The 19,576-nt window shown below is 40.8% G+C and overlaps 1 protein-coding gene across 1 annotated transcript in view; it reads left to right on the forward strand.

Annotated features, from left to right (window-relative positions):
• Positions 1-757: 757 nt before the first annotated feature.
• LOC115572432 (macrophage mannose receptor 1-like) overlaps positions 758-19,576 on the forward strand; it is a 30,259-nt gene continuing 11,440 nt past the window's right edge. The window contains exons 1-20 of the mRNA XM_030402488.1: positions 758-946; positions 1,236-1,592; positions 1,915-2,085; positions 5,211-5,366; positions 5,511-5,621; positions 5,867-6,004; positions 6,117-6,293; positions 7,194-7,348; positions 8,039-8,152; positions 8,921-9,036; positions 10,005-10,153; positions 10,245-10,441; positions 10,733-10,851; positions 11,098-11,170; positions 11,288-11,441; positions 11,571-11,609; positions 13,311-13,474; positions 15,062-15,123; positions 18,949-19,049; positions 19,194-19,336. Coding sequence (XP_030258348.1) covers positions 886-946; positions 1,236-1,592; positions 1,915-2,085; positions 5,211-5,366; positions 5,511-5,621; positions 5,867-6,004; positions 6,117-6,293; positions 7,194-7,348; positions 8,039-8,152; positions 8,921-9,036; positions 10,005-10,153; positions 10,245-10,441; positions 10,733-10,851; positions 11,098-11,170; positions 11,288-11,441; positions 11,571-11,609; positions 13,311-13,474; positions 15,062-15,123; positions 18,949-19,049; positions 19,194-19,336 — 2,757 coding nt within the window. The 5' untranslated portion in view covers positions 758-885. The remainder of the gene's footprint in view (positions 947-1,235; positions 1,593-1,914; positions 2,086-5,210; positions 5,367-5,510; positions 5,622-5,866; positions 6,005-6,116; positions 6,294-7,193; positions 7,349-8,038; positions 8,153-8,920; positions 9,037-10,004; positions 10,154-10,244; positions 10,442-10,732; positions 10,852-11,097; positions 11,171-11,287; positions 11,442-11,570; positions 11,610-13,310; positions 13,475-15,061; positions 15,124-18,948; positions 19,050-19,193; positions 19,337-19,576) is intronic.

Here is a 19,576-nt window from a genome sequence, read left to right on the forward strand (position 1 = left end):
GTGTCATTGCTAGTTTCAGACCGACACAGTCATTTTCATAGCCAGAGCCCACCTTGTTTAAAGAGCAAATCATTTACGCCCACCTGAAAGTGAGGTGTGATCTGGCGCCCTGATGGCAGATTGCTATCTTGAGGCAGCAGAAGGCAACAGCGGACCACCATAAGGCTGGTCTAAAGTCACAGGCACTACTGACTTGTGTGTGCTGAGCAGTATTCTACAGTGTATCAATTAAATGAACAAAACAAGCCATTTGATGAAACACAAAAATTAGTAATTGGTGGTCTGAAATTATCTAACCACAAAAAAGATTGTATTACAGTATTTAAGACTTTCTGGCACTTTTGACGAACATTGACAATCGCAGACATGCAGAGTCAGCATTATGATAGCTTCCTTGTTGTGAATATTGCACAAATGTTCCTCCTGTCATGATGAAAATCCCGGAACGGCTCACCAAATGTTCTCCATGTACGTCAACAGACTTTGGTGGATTACACCGCAATTTGTATCACATCTGCTTCCCTGTCTTTACTTTTGTTTTATTTATAAAAAATGTGTTGGCCTTCGTATGACTTTATTGATAGGACAGCTTCAGAGATGACCAACTGCCAAGCTCTACCAACTGAGCTAATGGCTGCAAATTGAAAGTTCACATATTGGAGCCCTTAACTGCCACTTCACATTTGCAGCGCTGTCAGTTTATTATGCAATAACATGCACCCATATTCCAACATCTGGGACGTTTGCAGATATCAGCATTGTGGGTTCCCTTGTCAGCAATATTAAGACTGTCCTTCAGTCATCAACCACACAATTCTTAAAGCCTGTGTGAGTAATGCATGGGTGAAGTCTTCTGCTGTGAGCCATTTTAGAAGAATTCTAACAATGAAGATAACTACAGCCTTTGTGCTTCTCATCCAAACAGTAAAATGTTTGGCCTCTGATGGTACAGTATTCCAACTCCTTATTTTGATTGTGTACATGTGCACTTTATTCTATCCTTTTCTCTGTGTTAGTTGACATATGCACAAAAAATATTCTTGGATATTGTTACAGGTCAGTATTGCAGGTGAATGTTGTTTTATTTTTTGTATCTATATTTTGCAGACACTGGATAGATGTTTGCTTATTAAATACATTTTATGTTGTTAAAAAATGTTAAAGTTGCTGTGTAAATAATTAAAAACCCTTCTAAGACAAATAAAGGTCAAAGGTGTGCAATTCTTTCTCTACAGATTCGTCATTCCAACTAACTAACAAGGAGACTGGTTACTGTTTGGTTAAAACAAATAACGACTGCAATGACATACGCTGGACGACTGGTGACCGAATTCTGGTTCCACAGAGGAATAAGTGCCTGGGAGCCCAGGGGAAAAGTGTGGGAAGTGAAATAAGCCTCTATGATTGTGATGAGAACAGCGAACTCCAAAAGTGGGAATGCAGGAATGAAACAGTGCTCGCCCTCAAAGACCAAGAGCTTTACATTGAGCTGACTGCAGATAACACAGCAGTTCTCTCCAAAAGAGTAGGAGCCAATAACAACCTCACGATCACAGGGACGTCCAGCGGTGCTTGCACCAGAACACACAGAGGTACAGTACTGTAATAAACAGTGTTGCTTTGAAAGTCATGCACTGTCCACTCTAAATCACAACCATTTTCACTAAAAGGTGTGGGGTTAGATTAAAAATTATACTCGAACAGAAGGTCAAATGAGTTAACAGCTACTCATGTATTTATATTTACTTGACATATGCTGTTTCTTAAATCTTCATTTGAATTATGGAAAATATGAAACTTTCAAACCCTGAAATTGAAGTTGAAATCAGCATCATATGTTGTCATAAAAACATAAATCACTGAGAGTATGGATGTTCTGAAACTGATCTTTCTTTTGTTCTTTTTATTTCTTAGAACTTTATGCCATTGGTGGAAATGCAGCAGGAATGCCGTGCATGTTTCCCTTCCAGTACCATGACCAGTGGTATTCAGACTGCACTACGGTCGACTCCTCAGAAAAGAGGCTTTGGTGTGCTGTTGAAACAAAATATCAAACTGAACGCTGGGGCTACTGCCCGGTTACTAGTGAGTATTGCCTTGGGTTTTTTTTGGAGCTCAGTGAGAGGTGGCCATATTGTAATTTCCTTAATATTAAACCTTACTTCATCACACATTTATTAATAGTTAGGCATGCTCGTTGCAGCTTCCATATTTAAAGCAAAAACAATGCCTTTGTTATGCACCTACATACAGTATTTTTCTTTTTAAGACCAATTTAATTTGCTTTGCCTTAAGTACAGGACATTACATTAAGGTCTTTGTTTATAAGCTGTTTACAAGTTTGTTATAAGCGCGTTTATTAACGCTTTTCATTATATTAATGTTATTAAGACTCTTATCAGGTCTTTATTTCCTATTTATAATACTCATTCTAAGGGCAAGTGAACATAAAGTGTTACCTACTTCGGAAAAGCTCCTAAACAAGTCTTAAAAGTTAAATCCAGTGAGAAAGTAACACTGACAAGAGATATCCTTTATTGCAGGTCTAGCACCCCCTATTGTTAATCTAACCCCCATCACTTAATGATGACTAAAATATACAACTTTGGATTATAGGCAGTATTATACTTCAATTCAATTCAATTCAATTCAAACAACTTTATTTATCCCCACAGGGCAATTCAGTTTGCAGCCTCAGTCACATAGAAACAAGACACATACAACATCCACTCTGTCAGTACTGCAGGTTGGCAGAGGCAACGGGAGCTAGCAGCATGTAACAATAGGAAATAAATAATGAATAAATATACACATTAAGGCTCTCAGGTGCACAATGCCTGGCCTGTGTTCATTAGCTGTCAGCAGCATTTAAAAGCCTGATGGCTGAAGGAATAAATGAATTTGCAAATCTGTTTGTCTTCCTCGGGGGGGCAAGGTAACGCCGCCCTGAGGGCATCAAACAGAATTCCTGACCGAGGATGTGGTCAGGATGACTAATGACCTTTCTGGCTTTCTGGATAACTTGTTTTTTCCAGATCGAGCTTAAGTCTGTTGGCTGAATTCCAATGATCTTGGAACAGACTTTGATAATGCTGCTGAGACAGTTCTTCTCCCTCACAGATAAACCATAAAACCAACAAATAAAAGAAAATGTCAACAAGCTTTCAATAAAAGAATGATAGAAGTTACATAAAATGCTCTTAGAAACATTAAAAGAATTCAGCTTCCGCAGTAGATGGATACGTTGTTGGCCCCGTTTAACAATAGACTCTGTGTTTTTGTCAGACTTGAGTCTGGAGTCAAACACTGTACCTAAATACTTGTATGTCTCCACAATTTCTACCTTTCCTCCATGAATAGTGCATGAAGCAGAATCAGGAGGGTTCCTCCTGAAGTCAATGATTAACTCCTTGGTTTTTGCTACGTTTAAGTCCAGGTAGTTGTCATCGCACCATTCCACAAATGAAGATAATGCACAGCCATGGTCTGATTGGGCCCCCTGGAGGAGTGACAGTAGGGCCGTGTCATCGGAAAATTTAACAAGATGGCTGTCCACTTGGGAAGACCTGCAGCTGTCAGTATACATAATAAATAACAAAGGAGTAAGGACACAGCCCTGTGGAGAGCCTGTGTTGGAAGTGATGGAGGTAGACATATAACCATTCACAAATACTCGCTGAATTCTGTCAGTTAAGAAATTTAAGAGCAGCAATAAAATCTGATCAGGTAGATCAAAGTAAGAAGCAAGACGTTCAATTAAAATATGAGGCTGCATCTTATTAAAAGCTGAGGAAAAATCAGTAAATAAAAGCCTAGCATGTGAACTGGGTTTCTCAAGGTGCTTATATAGCCTGTCTAAGATAAAAATCTTGGCATCATCCACAGCTTTCCCAGGCTGATATGCAAATTGTAGTGGATCAAGTTTACCATTTATAAGGGAGACAATTTCATCCGTTAATATTTTCTTAAGAACCTTCATCACAAGAGACGTGAGAGCGACTGGTCTGAATTCATTGAGTTCTCTTGGATTACAAGCTTTAGGAACAGGAATTATGGTGGATGTCTTCCACATAGTCGGTATCTGGCCACTCTCCACACACATCTGGAACAGAAGTGAGAACACTTCACTGAGCTGCGACCGCAGATGGAGTCTGGGCCAGCAGCCTTACGTATATTTACCCCCTTGAGGAGATTTGTGACATTTCCCTGGGATATCACAATATCATTCTGTGGGGACAGAGATTCCCGCAGCATAGAAATATTATTCATAAAATCAGACCTTTCAAACCGGGAGAAATACGAATTGAAACAGTTTGCCAAGTTGCTATCATCCACACTATTTACTCGGATGGGCTGCCTGGTCTCACAAGATGACTGATTAATTGATGCCATAGACTTTATTCCTCTCCAAGCAGCTCTAAGATCTCCCCTACAATACTGACTTTAGATTTTATTCTTATACTTTATTTTGGACTTCCTTATTTGCTCCTTAACTTCTTTACAAACTGCCTTTTTCTCCAGGCGGTCACCTGAATAGAAGACTCTTTTCTTCTTGTTGATCACACCTTTAAGTTCTTTAGTCACCCAGGGCTTATTATTAGGGTAGGTGATCACTTTTTTAGTAGGAATTATCAAGTCCACACAGAATGTGATGTATGATGAGATAGTGTCTGAGAGTTCATTTACATCATCACACACATCATAAAAGCAGTTCCAGACTGTACACTCAAAGCATGCCTGGAGGGAGGAGATGTTATCCTCGGACCAGACTTTCACTGTTCTCTCCTCCTGCTCCAGACGTCTGAAGGCTGGCTTGTATACAGGCAGTAGATACACGCTGCTGTGGTAAGAAGCACCAAAGGGAGGTAGAGGCTGGGATTTGTAAGCCCCACTGATTGATCCATAGCAAAGATCCAGTACGGTGTTCCTATGTGTGGTGGGACAAGTAACATACTGTTCATATGTCCTCAAGGACTTTTTTAAATTACAATGATTAAAATCTCCTAGGACAAACTTTGGTGCGTCAGGGCAAATAGAGTCCAGTTTGTCTGTGACGTCACCGATCAGCTGGGAAACAGCTGACGCGTTGGCTCGCGGGTGAATGTACACTAAGGTAAAAAAGAGTTGTTGAAATTCGCGAGGCAGGTAAAAGGGGCGGAGAGAAATATACTTAATAGTAAAATTGACATGTTTTGTGCATACGTTCACAGCAAAAGGTGGCTGGCATGTACACCCAACAACAGGAGCGTACTACCAGCTCAACACACAGTCAGCTCTGACTTGGCAACAGGCTGAAACCAGCTGCAAACAGCAGGGTGCCTCCCTGCTCAGTATCACCGATCCTCATGAGCAGGCTTATGTCACAGGTAAGTTGACACTCTGACTCGACATCAAGGGAGCATCTAACATGCACCAAACATTTGCCTTACTGACAAGTAGTGTCACAAGGAAAGACACATTAAATTGTTTGCTGTTTGATTGTAAATGTTTCTTTCCCATGCTCCCAACAGTACTACTAGGAACAGCAGGCACTAAGCTTTGGACTGGGCTGATTCTGGATCCAGAACATGGCTGGAAATGGTTAGATGGAAGGCCTTACCGCTATCTGAAATGGGACTCAGGTAGATTTTTTTCCACCACTTCATCGTTGTATTCTGATATGTTGTAGAGTTACATGAACTACATTAGCAGTTATCGGTTATCTTAGCTTATAACAATGACTGCATATGGGCTCCATACACAGGTAACAAGATGTTTCTACCAGAACCTCCAAAGCTACTGCAAGACTATAAGAATGAGACGAACCTGACAGCTAATTTGATTTTTGTAAACTAACATGCCACGCTTAACCATCTTCTTGTTTTAGGACATCCACTTCCTGATCCGGGACACAACTGTGCGGTTTTTGAGCCTGTTGTACATTACTCCTGGCAAAGTTCACCTTGTAGCAAGAAACTTGGATACATCTGTTACAGTAAAGTGGCCGAGCAATTGCCTACGCAAGGTAAAGAAAAATATCTATTCTGTTCTACTATCCACATCCCCTCCTTGAGAACCCTGTAGCTGCATGGTTTGTCACTCAATCCTTACATTTCAATGTTATTTTTCATGATCAGCTGTCGGAGGATTTTGTTCAGCACCTTGGATTCCCTACAATGGCCACTGCTTCCGCCTCGACAGGACTCAGAAAACATGGTCTGATGCTCAGAGAGAGTGTCGAAACAGAGGGGGAGACCTCGTCAGCATCCGCAATGTGGAGGATCAAAGCTTTGTCATCTCTCAACTTGGATACAGTATGTGAAAAAAAACAAAAAAAACATCGCAATCCTCTTGTTGTGACATCCTGCTCTTATCAGCTCATCATCTCCCATAATTTATTGTCATGTGCTGAGCTGAAATTGTCACATCCAGACATCTTTATGAATGACCACGGCAGTTACTAGATGATAGTATAAACAACTGTCCTACACAATACATGCATGATATTGCTTCCCCTTCATCTCAACACCTTTTCTCTGAGGGTCAATATAACATGAACATTTATTTGTTACAATTGTTGATGTTGCAAACATAGTCTGCCACTTCCAGCATCACCACTCAAAGAATTCTAGCCGCAACAATAACTCTGACTGGCGAGTTAATAACATCTTTAAAAACATACAACACCTGAACATTAAATCTTAGTTGAATAAAGAATACCAAGATGTCCCCATGTCTTAGGGGTTTAATGCATCTGTTAATTACATGTTACATGTTAATTAGATAAATGACATCTATTTCTTTCTTTCTTTATTTTTTTAAAAGATTTTTTCTGGCATAGACACCTTTATTAAGCAGTAGACAGATAGGAAATATGGGAGAGAGAGAGGGGGATGTAACCTGCAGCAAAGGACCTTCAGCCGGAATCAAACTGGGGTCGACTGCGTATGTGGCATGCGCTCTAACCACTCGACCACCTGCGCGCCCATGACATCTATTTTTAACCTCTATTTATTTACTTGCTTTTTCTTTTATTGTCTTGCAAATGCAAAATGTTGAGGGTCAGCATAGTAAGATAGGAGCTCAACAAGAAGGACATATGAATAAAAACATCTAAACACCACGTGCCAATGTCTGTTATCAATTAGCAACAGACAGTATTAAGTAACTGGAAAATACTCTAAGGAAGGTTTTTTTCCTCTGTCTGTCATCAGATTCCACAGATGAGCTTTGGATTGGACTGAACGACAGGAAGACAGAAGGGCTGTTTGACTGGATCGACCACTCTCCTGTCAGCTTCACCAGCTGGGAATTTGGGAAACCTGCGACATCCACTGAAATAAAGGACTGCGTTCTCATCAGTGGAGAGGTAAGGAGCACCATGTTGGTATGGTGCACATATGACCTTTCATATGAAAACACCTAACGTTCACTTGTTGAGAAAACAGGGCAACAATAATATGCTTGGACTTCATTCAACTGCTGGCAGAAAGGTGTTGAATTTTACACATATATTGACAACTGCAGTTATTCCTTAAGTGCAGTCTAAGCTGCAAAGATACTGCAGGTGGACTGCGAGAGGTCGTATACAATAAATAAATACAAATTTAAACGTTCAATTTTCGTTTGATTTTCTTCACTATATACTTTTTTAATGAGCAAATCATTGCATTGGTAAAAGTAATAAGAACTGATAATACAAGGGAGTTAAATGCCACATAAATCTTCATTTAACTGACCTAAACTGGTTTTGTGTTGAAGTCTGTTTCCCTTTGATTTGTGTGCCATCTACCAATCTTAACCTTCAGGATTGCAGACAACACAAGACAACATTATCTGACTGGGAAACAGACTTCGACACAACTTAAGAATGTAGCCATGTCATTCATAAGTTTGGGAAGGCTGGTCTACTTTATATGTGTATATTGATATATGTTATTGTCAGTTTTGTCAATTTGGCGTTCATGTTTGATGTTAGATTTACCAGAACATTGACTGTAATACTTCCCATCACATCCAGGCTTCACATGAATAAATATTTGATGGAACTTTGTTGCAGAATGGGAACTGGGCTGACCATGTGTGTGAAGAAAAACATGGCTTCATTTGTATGAAGATGAGTGCCTCAAAATCTACTGGAGAAGAAGTGGTGCAGGATGAAGGCTGCAAAACGGTGCGTTTAAGTTCACTTATTTGTTTATCTAATTAAAAATGATCAATTTCTTAAACAAAAAATGTAAACCCAAGGTTTAATATGGATAGTCTGCTGGAGCAGCAGCATCTCAGCAGCAGGCAGGAGGAAACTTGATAAACGTATAAAGAAGGCCAGCTCCATCCTTGGATGCCCTCTTGACCCAGTGCATGTGGTGGGAGAAAGGATGATGGACAAGCTGTCATTGCTGCTGGTGTAGGAGTCCCACCCCCTGCAGGTCACTTTCATAGCACTGGGCAGCTCCTTCAGCAACAGACTGATACACCCCAAGTGTGTGAAGGAGAGGTATCGCAGGTCCTTCCTTCCTGCTGCTGTCAGACTCTACAATCAGCACTGCTCCCAGTAGAATACACAACTCATTTCTTATTTTTAGTTTTCACTATCTGGTACATTTGTATAAATACCCATATTTATTATCATTTGTAAATAACAATTCACTGCCACACTCTTAATAATTACATGCAAACTTTGTACAATATTATGTTCATATTTATATAAGAGTTTATTCTATTCTATTCTATACTATTTCTTACCTTTAAATCATATTGTTTATCTTTTACTATTGTTATTGTTTTTTAAAATACTACTGTCCTTTGGCTGCTGTGGCAAACAAATTTCCCTGTTTGTGGGACAATAAAGGAATACTGATTCTGATTCTGATGTAGGACCTAAACTCTTGCTATAATACACATTTTGCACTGTTCACTTTTTTGTTTTCAAACAATCTAGGGTTGGAGAAGACATGGCTCGTACTGCTACTTCATAGGGACAGAAGCGCTAACCTATTCTGCCGCTAGAGCTGACTGCACGAGATCGGGTTCCTACTTAGCTGACGTTTCAAATGGGTAAGAACATTCATCTTTACACCAAATGTTCTCAGCAATACTACATGTTAGCAGTCCAAATGTATTGGCGATCTCAAACACCAATTTAATCAAAAATCATATGAGCTTTCTATTTACTGTGCAACATCCCAAAGGCCGAATCCCTACACACCATTTTCCCCTACAGCTAAGGGCACATTTACACTTGCTATATTGAAGCACAATTGTCCCTCCTCCCCAGCCCGCCGCTGCCCTGCGCTCACATTTCTCCGTCCACAACCGGGTGACTAGTACGGTTAACTCTCACTTTTTGAGGGTAGCGTAATATGTATGATCATTCTTCATGTCAACAGTACTGTGCTGAAGCACAACTAAGAAAGTCTATGGAGAACTCACACTAGTCAAATAAACTGGACTTTGGGAGCCAAACGTGCTTTGCCACAGTATGGATGGCCACATTTGAGTGCGCCCTAAGCCCTGTCTCTCCATTTTGCATGTTTACGCCTAGGGCTAGAGTTAGCAAAGTCTTGTTGGGATAGAGGGGTGGGTTGCAGTGCTTATGGCTACATGGCCCTCCCAACTGAGGCTTTTCAGAGGTACACATCAGACTGAGGGTTTCAAAAACTATTTTCTTTATAACAAGCGTAAAACAATTGCTAAAACTTCACAGATGTAGTAGCTATTGTTATTGAGTAGCTAGCTATCCAGCACTACATTGTCATTGCGCATTTGCGCATGACAGTCCCCCATCTTTATTTATCATGGTCATATCTGTTTATGAAAACACTGTTGCTGACTGCTAATGACATGAAGGTCTTGAGAGCTCGTCTCATCTCATAATGGGAGATTTCAACCAGTACCTCTTGTAACTTTGTTCTGAAGGGCAAGAACACACCTGAGAAGTAGGGGTAATGGTGAAAACTGGGAATGGGATTGACCTTAGAGACACCATAAATCCTATGATTGTGCTTGTTTTATATATATTCCAGGGTGGATAATGCATTTCTTGTCAGCTTGGTGGGATTGAAACCAGAAAAACACTTCTGGATAGGCCTCTCAAACTACAGAAGCGGTCATAGATTTGTGTGGACCAACAAGGACACAGTGAGATATACACACTGGAACGCTGAAATGCCAGGTATGGAGACATGTTAACTCCAGTCTCTTAAGATGTGACAGAAAGTGGCTTCACAATTGACATTTCACAAATTCTCCTTTGACAATGCAAGGTCACAAACAGGGCTGTGTCGCCATGAAAACTGGACTTTATGCTGGCCACTGGGATGTGCTGCCCTGCACCAATAGGGAGAAATACATCTGCAAACACCTGGCAGAAGGAGCAGCTATAACCCCTACACCGGCCCTCACTACATTTGAGTGTGCTGCCGGCTGGACAGGCATGACATCAAGAAACTATTGCCTTAAGGTACAGCCAAAAAAATAAGGAAATGCACGTCACCTTTAAGGATAAATTCTTAATATCTTAATACACCCTGCATACACTCACAAATTAATGATTGCTGAAATAACTGCTCCTTAGTATTGCATCTACACTGCACCTGAACTAATAGAGACTGCTCTAATATCCACACATGCAAAGAGGGCAAATACATATAATAATAAATAATAAAACACTGTATGTCAAATTAAATGGTTGATCAGAGCTTGTGAAGTAACACTACCAAGCCACGTGAAAGTTATTTTGTCTTGTTTCAAGATATTCTCAGACAGATATTCATCTGGGAGGACCTGGTTTGAGGCCAGAGATTACTGCAGAACCATTGGAGGAGACCTGGCCAGCTTCCACAGTGATGCTGACCTAAAAGTTCTAAAGGGGTACAGTAAGACCTGGGTGATAAGAAAAAAAAATCCAAACTGGTTTCAGCAGGAGACGAAGATTGGTTCATGTCCAGCACTGAGGCAGTGTCTCTACAGATAACAGTTAGCTCACTCAGGGGAAAGTTTTTTCTTTTTACATTGGACAAACAGGTTTTATACTTGAATGATACATACATATCTATTAAAGCTAGAGAAGTATAGTACACAGGTTAAATCACTGATCTAGATCTGTCCCCTCTACAGCTTCTATACAGCCTGGATTGGATTTAGTGCCCCTGACCCTGTCACCGGTTATGTATGGAGCGATGGATCTCCAGTGAGTTAACAGTTTTCTTCTCTTATTACTGACTCAATCATTTTTCATTTTGGAGACTCATTTAAGTAGACAACACATGTATTAATTGTTGTATGAATACTGTTTTGTTGTTCACAGGTGCAGTTCACACACTGGCAACAAGGACAGCCAGACAATAAGAACAACGTAGAATCTTGTGCTGTATTCAGTTCATTTCGGGCAGACGAAAGTGGGTCTTGGAGCGATATGCACTGTGAGATGATTAATGGATGGATCTGCCAGATCCCTGCAGGTAAAAGGACAAATCGAAACAATGTATTTCTCTCTTGCTTAATGAACAAGCTTGACAAGCTGCCTGCAATCATTGTATTGCTCTATTCAGTGTTCTGAGAATACATTTCCTCTGTTTATGTTCTTACAGGAATTGTTCCAAAACCGACTCCAGGCCCTGTCGCTCCTGGTTAGTGGCCTATTTTTTTTGTAAACATGTAGAAAACATTGCATCAATGTTTTTTGCTCAAACCTTATTTCCTATTGTATGGTTACACATCTGCTACAGCTGTGACTCCTTTGTAGGTGTGATCTTTAATTAATATTACGTGTGGCACACAGAAAATCATGATATTCTTTTGTTTAAGCTGAGGGGTCTAGGCTTTAACAATTCATCTTAACAATGGGTTTGGTATTATTTGGGAGTAGGAGAACAAGTGATGGATGTTAATGGAACCATGTCCATCCCACAACCACCTAAATGTGGAGTCCCATAAGGGAGCGTTTTAGGTCCACTTTTCTTTTTGCTACATGTCAACGACATGAAGCCTGTGATTGTAATTTGTTTTTTTACATAGAGGATTCTGCTCTGCTTAATACTCTATTTGTCAAATCCAAAACCAAAAAAGTCTCCTGGATTCAAAATGGTAGTCGGTGACTTTTAAGTTACAGTCAGATAAGTGGTGGTTAAGGGATCACCAAATGTATTAGCATTCATCCTGACTGATACATGACATTTTGTACCAAATTTCCTGGTCATCATAAAAAATAGTTGAGACATTTCACTCAGAGCCACCAATGTAAACCTGATGATAGGCCTGGTTGCTAAAATGATGGCAATATACAGTATATCTGCGACACAATACATCAATAGCAATAAGACAGTGGTTTGATAAAATGTTCGATAGTTTCAGGAAGATTTATTAAATGCAAACCGATGGAAGAGAATATGCTGCCGGCTCATAGACAGCCTGTTATATCCATTGATAATGGAGCTGCTATGACTGACATGCGTACAGTCATTTAATACACAAACCCCAGCTGTGCTCCCTTGTGACTGACAACAAAGGTCTGAGCCTGGAATTTTCACTACTTTCACCTCAACTCACACAGTAGCTGTGCAAATGTCTGCTTTTCTTGTTAACTGATGTGGCGGTTAATTGTTTATAAGCTGTTATTTAGCTGGGAAACACACCAACAGGCCTCTTTCCTGGTCCTCTGCAGCTCCTCTAGGTGACACTCATCCTCTGGAGCCATTCATTGATTGTTAGGCAGAGTGGAGGAGGCGACTGCACTGCCACTTCTACGCAGCCCAGTCTGTTTGCTTTACCTGCTAGCCCAGAGACACTGCAGTAGTGACAGCCAAAGTAGTTGGTGTGATTATTGGAGCAACTCCAACTCACCACCCATGGTATCATATCTGCTACTGGCTGATCATTTTTCAAACCAAGAAAGAAAAACATGTGCACAACCTATCAACACCAGAGTGAGAAAACGAGTGCTGACGGAGAAGAAATTGTCAATAAAAAAGGAAAGGTTAGTCCACTGGTATGCAGCGTTTCCCACTCTGGCGGTGCGCCACGGAAGCAAGACCAACAGCCACATATTGCTATTCGGGGTTATTTTGTGTTTTTTGTAGCACTTCTTAAAAACGCAGGGTATCCGTTCAGCGGCATTTCTTTCCCCTTCTCTTCCTCCGTCTCTCTGTCACTCACACATCTACACACAGCCCCTCCCCTCAGTGCACACCACGTGTCCCCATGAAAACGGCATCATCCATTGAAATAATAACGTGGAAGCGTAATATATAATAATATAATATATATATATAATATAGAGCCTAGCACGGCCGAGAAGCCACTGAAAATCTGTTCTTTTAATATGTTTACAGACTGGAATGAGACATCAGATGGGTGGCTAGAATGGAATGGGAATCAGTATTATTTTTCAAGAAGATCAGCGGCCATGGAACAAGCTCGTCGCTCCTGTCAAAACATGCATGGTGACTTGGTAACAATCAACAGTGAAGCTGAAAGTGTCTTTTTATGGAAACGGGTAAGCAGTGTTTTTATACTACATCAGTGACATTACAAATTCGCCAATGACACATAAGTTGAGAACATACTAGAGCCCGACCGATAAAGGATTTTTAAGGCAGATACCAATACAAATATTTGGTGATTTATATATCAGATATTTGGATATATCGGCCGATGTAAATATAAAAAAAAATAATCCAGAAACACGTAACAAAACTTAAACAGATTTCCGTAACATTAGTTATTTGTGGTTATTTATGAGTCCTCACTGAAATAATATGACAATGCAGTTTAAAAATAAACTTGTTTGTTTTATTGTCACAACGTAAGAGAGGAACATCAAAATATATTATAGGGTTTGTGGCGTTCTAAACACGAGTGTTGCCAACAGTGACGTTGTAGAGCAGGGTACCCAAATTTTTTTAGCTTGCGAGTTACTTTCAGAGTGACCAGATCAAAATGATCTACTTACATAAAAATACTAAACATCTATTTATTTATACATACACTGAGTATACTGTATATGACACAGTGCATAACTGATATTGAAAGAGTAATGTAACCCTTGGTATTGCACATAAAAATTGACAACTGTAATGCAGATGGATGACAAACAGCCATCAATACTGCACACAATTTACTGTTTGCAATGTTTCTCCGAAGCTGCTGTGTCAAATCCTCAGCCATTAATTCACAGCGCTGTGTAACTGTACTTCTTGATAGCTGAAGAACTTTGACTGATGATAATATTTCTGGTTTGTTTTTTCAAATCCTGAAGCAAGGAGTCAGTTGCCTCACAAAGGCCTCTTTGATCATCTTAGCACTTAACAAAGTGAAACAAACAAAACAAAGAATAAATGTATCGTCTGTCAGTCCTCACGGAGGGAATAGCACTGTCCGTATAAACACACTTGCATCTGAACAGAAAAAACACAAAAAACTGTTTGCTATGGATTAAGCAGCGGCGATATTCACCCCAGCATCCTCTCGCATGATAGAGTGACTCACCCATAATGATGCTTCGGTGTCGGCCTTTGCTTGTGAGTTCCGCTGTGTGAAAAACGACTGCTGTCCAATTAACTGTGATTTTAGTTCCTTCACCTTTCTCCTTCTCAGCTCGCTTTTTCGGATATAAGTCAGTGTCGTACTTTTTATGAACAGTTGGAAAGTGCCTCTCAACATTCCCCTGCTTTGGAATAGCGATGGTAGTTTGACAAGTGCACACTTTTTTATATCCCTTCTTTTGTTGATATCAATGAAGCTGCTTACCAGGACACTTTGCTCGCTTGCGTTTTGCAGTAGCTAGCACGTTTGCGCATGCAAGAAGATCTCAGACTGGCCGTCTGGTACGTCAATCAGGTGGCATAGACTGGACCTGTTGTAGAGTGCCCTCTGGTGAACGCCAACACTCATAACATGGTTGGAGGGTGTTTCGTCCGTTTTTATTTTATTTTTCAAATCTTCATTTATCGGCCAATATAAATGCAGATACCCATAGTTTGGATAATGCCTAATATCGGCCCGCTGATAAATCGGTCAGGCTCTAGAACATACTGCAATGTAAGTACTGTTAGTGTAACCATGTGCTGGTCTGTGTGTGTAGATGTACAGAGGATATGGGATTTACTGGATAGGCCTGACTGTAGATCTTGATGGAACATATGGGTGAGTATAGACTTTTTTTAGACTTTAGATTTACACCTTTATTAATCCCACACTGGGGAAATTCACTTGTCACAGTAGCAGGTAGACAGACATGCAGACATACAATAAGTACAAGACTTAAAAATACAAAAAAAAACTAAAAAAAGATTTAGATAAGAGAGAAAAGATTAAATATAGAAAGGACTATTCTGTATGTGCATTATATACAGGAGGCAAAAATGTGCATATATAAATGTGTTATATACATTTAAATAAAGTGTCAGAGTATAGCCCTGTTGAAGGTTGGATACATAAATAAATAAATAGTGTTTGAAAATAAACAGATTCAGTATATACAAATGAATATGTACAAAAATAAAATAGTATTATTGCACAGGATAATTGCACAAGATGGCAGAGGTGTAAGTAGTGCAAGATAAGTAGGTGCTTATGGTGCTACATTAAGGGTTATTGCTGGTGAACAGTCTGACAGCAGTTGGAATGAATGACCTGCGGTAGTGTTACTTTTTACACCGTGGGTGAAGCAGTCTGTTGCTGAAGAAGCTGCTTAGGACCCGTACAGTCTCATGTAGAGGGTGAGAGGGGTTGTCCATAATTGATGTCAGCTTGGATAACATCCTCCTCTCACCCACCTCCTCAATGGAGTCCAGACGACAGTCCAAGACCTGAGCCAGCCCCTTTGACCAGCTTATTGAGTCCCTTCCTGTTCCTCTCTGAGCTTTCGCAGCCCCAGCAGACCACAGCGTAGAAGATAGCTGATGCTACCACAGAGTCATAGAAGGTTTTTAACAGTGACCTGCACACACCAAAGGACCTCAGTCTCCTCAGCAGATGGAGATGACTTTGGCCCTTCTTGTACAGGACATCTGTGTTGTGTGTCCAGTCCAGTTTGTTGCTTAAGTGAACACCCAGGTATTTTTACTCCTCCACGATCTCAATGTCCATACCCTGGATGTTCATCGGTGCAGTCTGAGGAGCCTTCCCCCTGAAATCAATGACCACCTTCTTTGTCTTGCTGGCGTTGATGCACAGGTGGTTCAGTTCGCACCAGGTGACAAAGTTTGTGATGACCTTCCTGTACTCAGATCGTTCCCCTCTGTCACACGTGCAATGATGGCTGTATTGTCGCACAACTTCTGGAGGTGGCAGCTGTCAGTGTTAGCTAAAGCCTGATGTATAGAGTGTAAAAGACGAAAGGAGAGAGCACTCTACCCTGTGGAGTTCCTGTGCTGCAGACAACCACATCGGACCCACAGTCGCGGTTCCTCACATACTGCGGTCTGTTTGTGAGGTAGTCGGTGGTCCGTGCAGCCAGGTGGCAGTCGACTCAGCTCCTTCCAGCTTCCCCCTGAGCAGTGATAGGTGGATTGTGTTGAAAGCACTGGAGAAGTCATATAAACATGACTCTCACAGTACTCCTGGTGCTATCCAGGTGTGAAAGTGACCTGTGCACCACACCAATGCCAGGCTGACAAGCAAACTGCAGTGGGTCCATCTCGCTGTTAACCAGGTGTCGAAGGTGGGTGAGAACGATCCTCTCCATGGTCTTCATAAGGTGAGAGGTCAAAGCCACTGGCCTGAAGTGGTCGGGCTCCCTGGGGTGCGCAGTCTTTGGTACAGGAACCACGCATGATGTTTTCCACATGAGTGGGACTCTCTCCAGACTGAGGCTCAGGTAGAAAATGTGCAGGAGTACTACACAGAGCTGATGTGCACAGTCCTTCGGCAGTCTGGCGTTGATGCCGTCAGGGCAAGTAGCCTTCCTCGCCTTGGTCCTCCTCAGCTCCTTCCTCACTTGATCAGCTGTTATGGAGAGGCTGGCGGTGTTGGTGGGACCATGGAGTGACTCCTGTTCAGAGAGGTTGAGGAAGGGGTGTGTGGATCGATCAGGCAGGGAGTGGAGGGGGGTGCCGTGGTGTGGGGGTGTCAGAGGTGTACTGGGGGGAGAGGCGGGGGCTTTTAGCTCTGGAGTCACCCAGGGTTTGTTGCTGGAGAAACATTGTACCTTCCTGGTCGGCACAGTGTTTTCCACGCAGAAGTTAATGTAGTCTGTGATGCAGGTTGTCAGGCTGTCAGTGTCATCCCCGTGAGTTTCACACAACACATCCCAGTCTGTGGTGTCGAAACAGTCCCTCGGGAGGTAATATAGCCAAATGCTAACCTCTAGCAGTTCAATGTCTCTGTTGCAGTACTGTTCCTTCACCCTGATGCGTCCCGGGTTACACCATCTGTGTCATTCACAAACATCGCTATGCCCCCTCCTTTCCTCTTACCGCTCTCCATTGCTTTCCTGTCTGCTCTCACACATTGAAATCCACCCAAATTGACGTGTGAGTCCAGTGAGAGTTCATTCAACCAAGTCTCTGTGAAGCACATAAGGTTACACTCCCAGTACTCTATCTGCAGCCAGGTTAGTGCTGTTAGCTCCTCCATCTCATTAGGGAAAGATCTTACGTTTCCCATAATGACAGGCGGCATACACAGTTTATACCATTTTTTCTTCTCCCGGCTCTTCCTTCTCCTTAATTCCCTGGGGATCTCCGGTCTTTCCACGGGGAGTACCTTCGTGTTGCACAGTGCTAACAGCTTCTCCCAAGTGTAAGCTATGGAGTCATGGCTGATGGCTATAAAGGAAATAATGAAAAATTATCAAAAGAAAACGAGAAAAGGAGTCAAGTATAAAATAAGAGGCATTAAAGAACATTAGGCAAATCCTTAAGTCTTTTCACATTGCCACTGGATGAGTTTTCCATGTGCGTGCCATTCATCATCACAGATGCGCAGGAAAAACAGGCAACAGTAGAAAGCAGCAGATCATCTTCCTCCAGATGACATTAAACTTGTTTTATTAATTAATCAATAATATTCTGAATAAGACACATCTCCGATCTCTATAATATACATTCAGAGCTGGTCCTGACCTCCCTTGGGCCCTGAGCAAAATTCTGATAACAGGCCCACATACCAGACTTGTAAGCCATGTAAACCTTTGCCAGTGCCGCACAAGTGACATCCCTAGTGCTAGTAGTTACTACTTTTGTTACTTTTCATATAACAATTTTTCATCTTTTATAGTTTCAATTACCATTTTAAAAATCCTCTTGGATTAGCTAAAGAACTGAAAAAGTGAAGCTTAAAAAGTGAACAAGTTGACTTTTTAGATATATGTTTTTCTCACAGGACTGCCACATTACGAGCATATGATAACGTGATGAAAAACGATGCCAGCTCAGCAGTGTATGAAGAAGTTAAAATGAGCTCAACATTAAACATCTACAGCAGTCAAATGTCACATACACATTAATGGAGTAGTAATATTAATCCCCAAAAATGAGATATAATTGGAAAACACTGACAGGGAAACAATCCCTAGGAAACTGGGATTTTGAGATTGTAGGGTCCTTGCAGGTATATTAAGAGTACCGAGAGGTAATAACTAGGATGTTGGAAATCCTTGTAATATTCTATAAGTTACAAGTAAAATAATTAAAACAGTTACAAGGTTTGCCTGAAACCAGTGGCACTTTGTTTCTATCATGAAGATTGTTAAAATGGTCCTCAAGCACCAGTTGCATAGAAATTAGACCACAATTTGTTCCATGTTTAATTTAAACATATCTGAATAATAATCATATTCAACCCGATTTATTGTCTGGCAAATATTGACAAGTGCAGTTTTAATTATGAAGCACTTCAAGTATTTCTTTGAACATAATTTGGTATATTTTGCTGAATTGCCTGCAGTGCAGAGTTTAATTTTGACAGACTAACCCATTAATGTTGTCTTACAATTTTTTTAACTGAATGTATTTGTGTTCCAAAAAGGTGGATGGATGGTTCACCAGTGGTGTTTCAGAGGTGGGATGAAGGTCGACCTCGTTTCGAGAACAATGATGAGAATTGTGCTATCATGGCCTCCCATTTGGGTGAGTAGTTTAAATGGATAAATCTTTAGTGGCATACTTTCGAATGATTCATTAATTTAATAAATAATTAATTTGAGATTAGATGTTGATGTAAAAAGGCATATTTTTGTTTGCTGAAATATTATATTTTTGGTTACCTCACAGGGTTCTGGGTGAATCATAATTGTGGGTTTGAATACAACTATATTTGTAAACGAAGTGGCACACAACTTGCCAATGCCACTGTAGCACCAACAGTTTCCCCCAAGGGTGGATGTCCACAAAACTGGAAAAAAATTGAATCAAAGGTCAGTGGACACTTTTTGATGTGATATTTGTTTGGCAGGATGGGAATAAGTGCTGACACAATACTGGAAAACTTGATATGATACCTTGAAAAATACCTATTTGATAAGGTGTTTGATGTCACATATATATATTTACACAACATCTTTTTGTTTTGAACAAAAGATGACTATAACAAAGCTTGTGTAATGTGTTTTAAGTACAACAGCATTTTGGATAAATGAATGAGGACTGTAAGGAGG

Source organism: Sparus aurata, chromosome 21 (genome assembly GCF_900880675.1).
Source record: "Sparus aurata chromosome 21, fSpaAur1.1, whole genome shotgun sequence".
Lineage (NCBI taxonomy): Eukaryota > Metazoa > Chordata > Actinopteri > Spariformes > Sparidae > Sparus > Sparus aurata.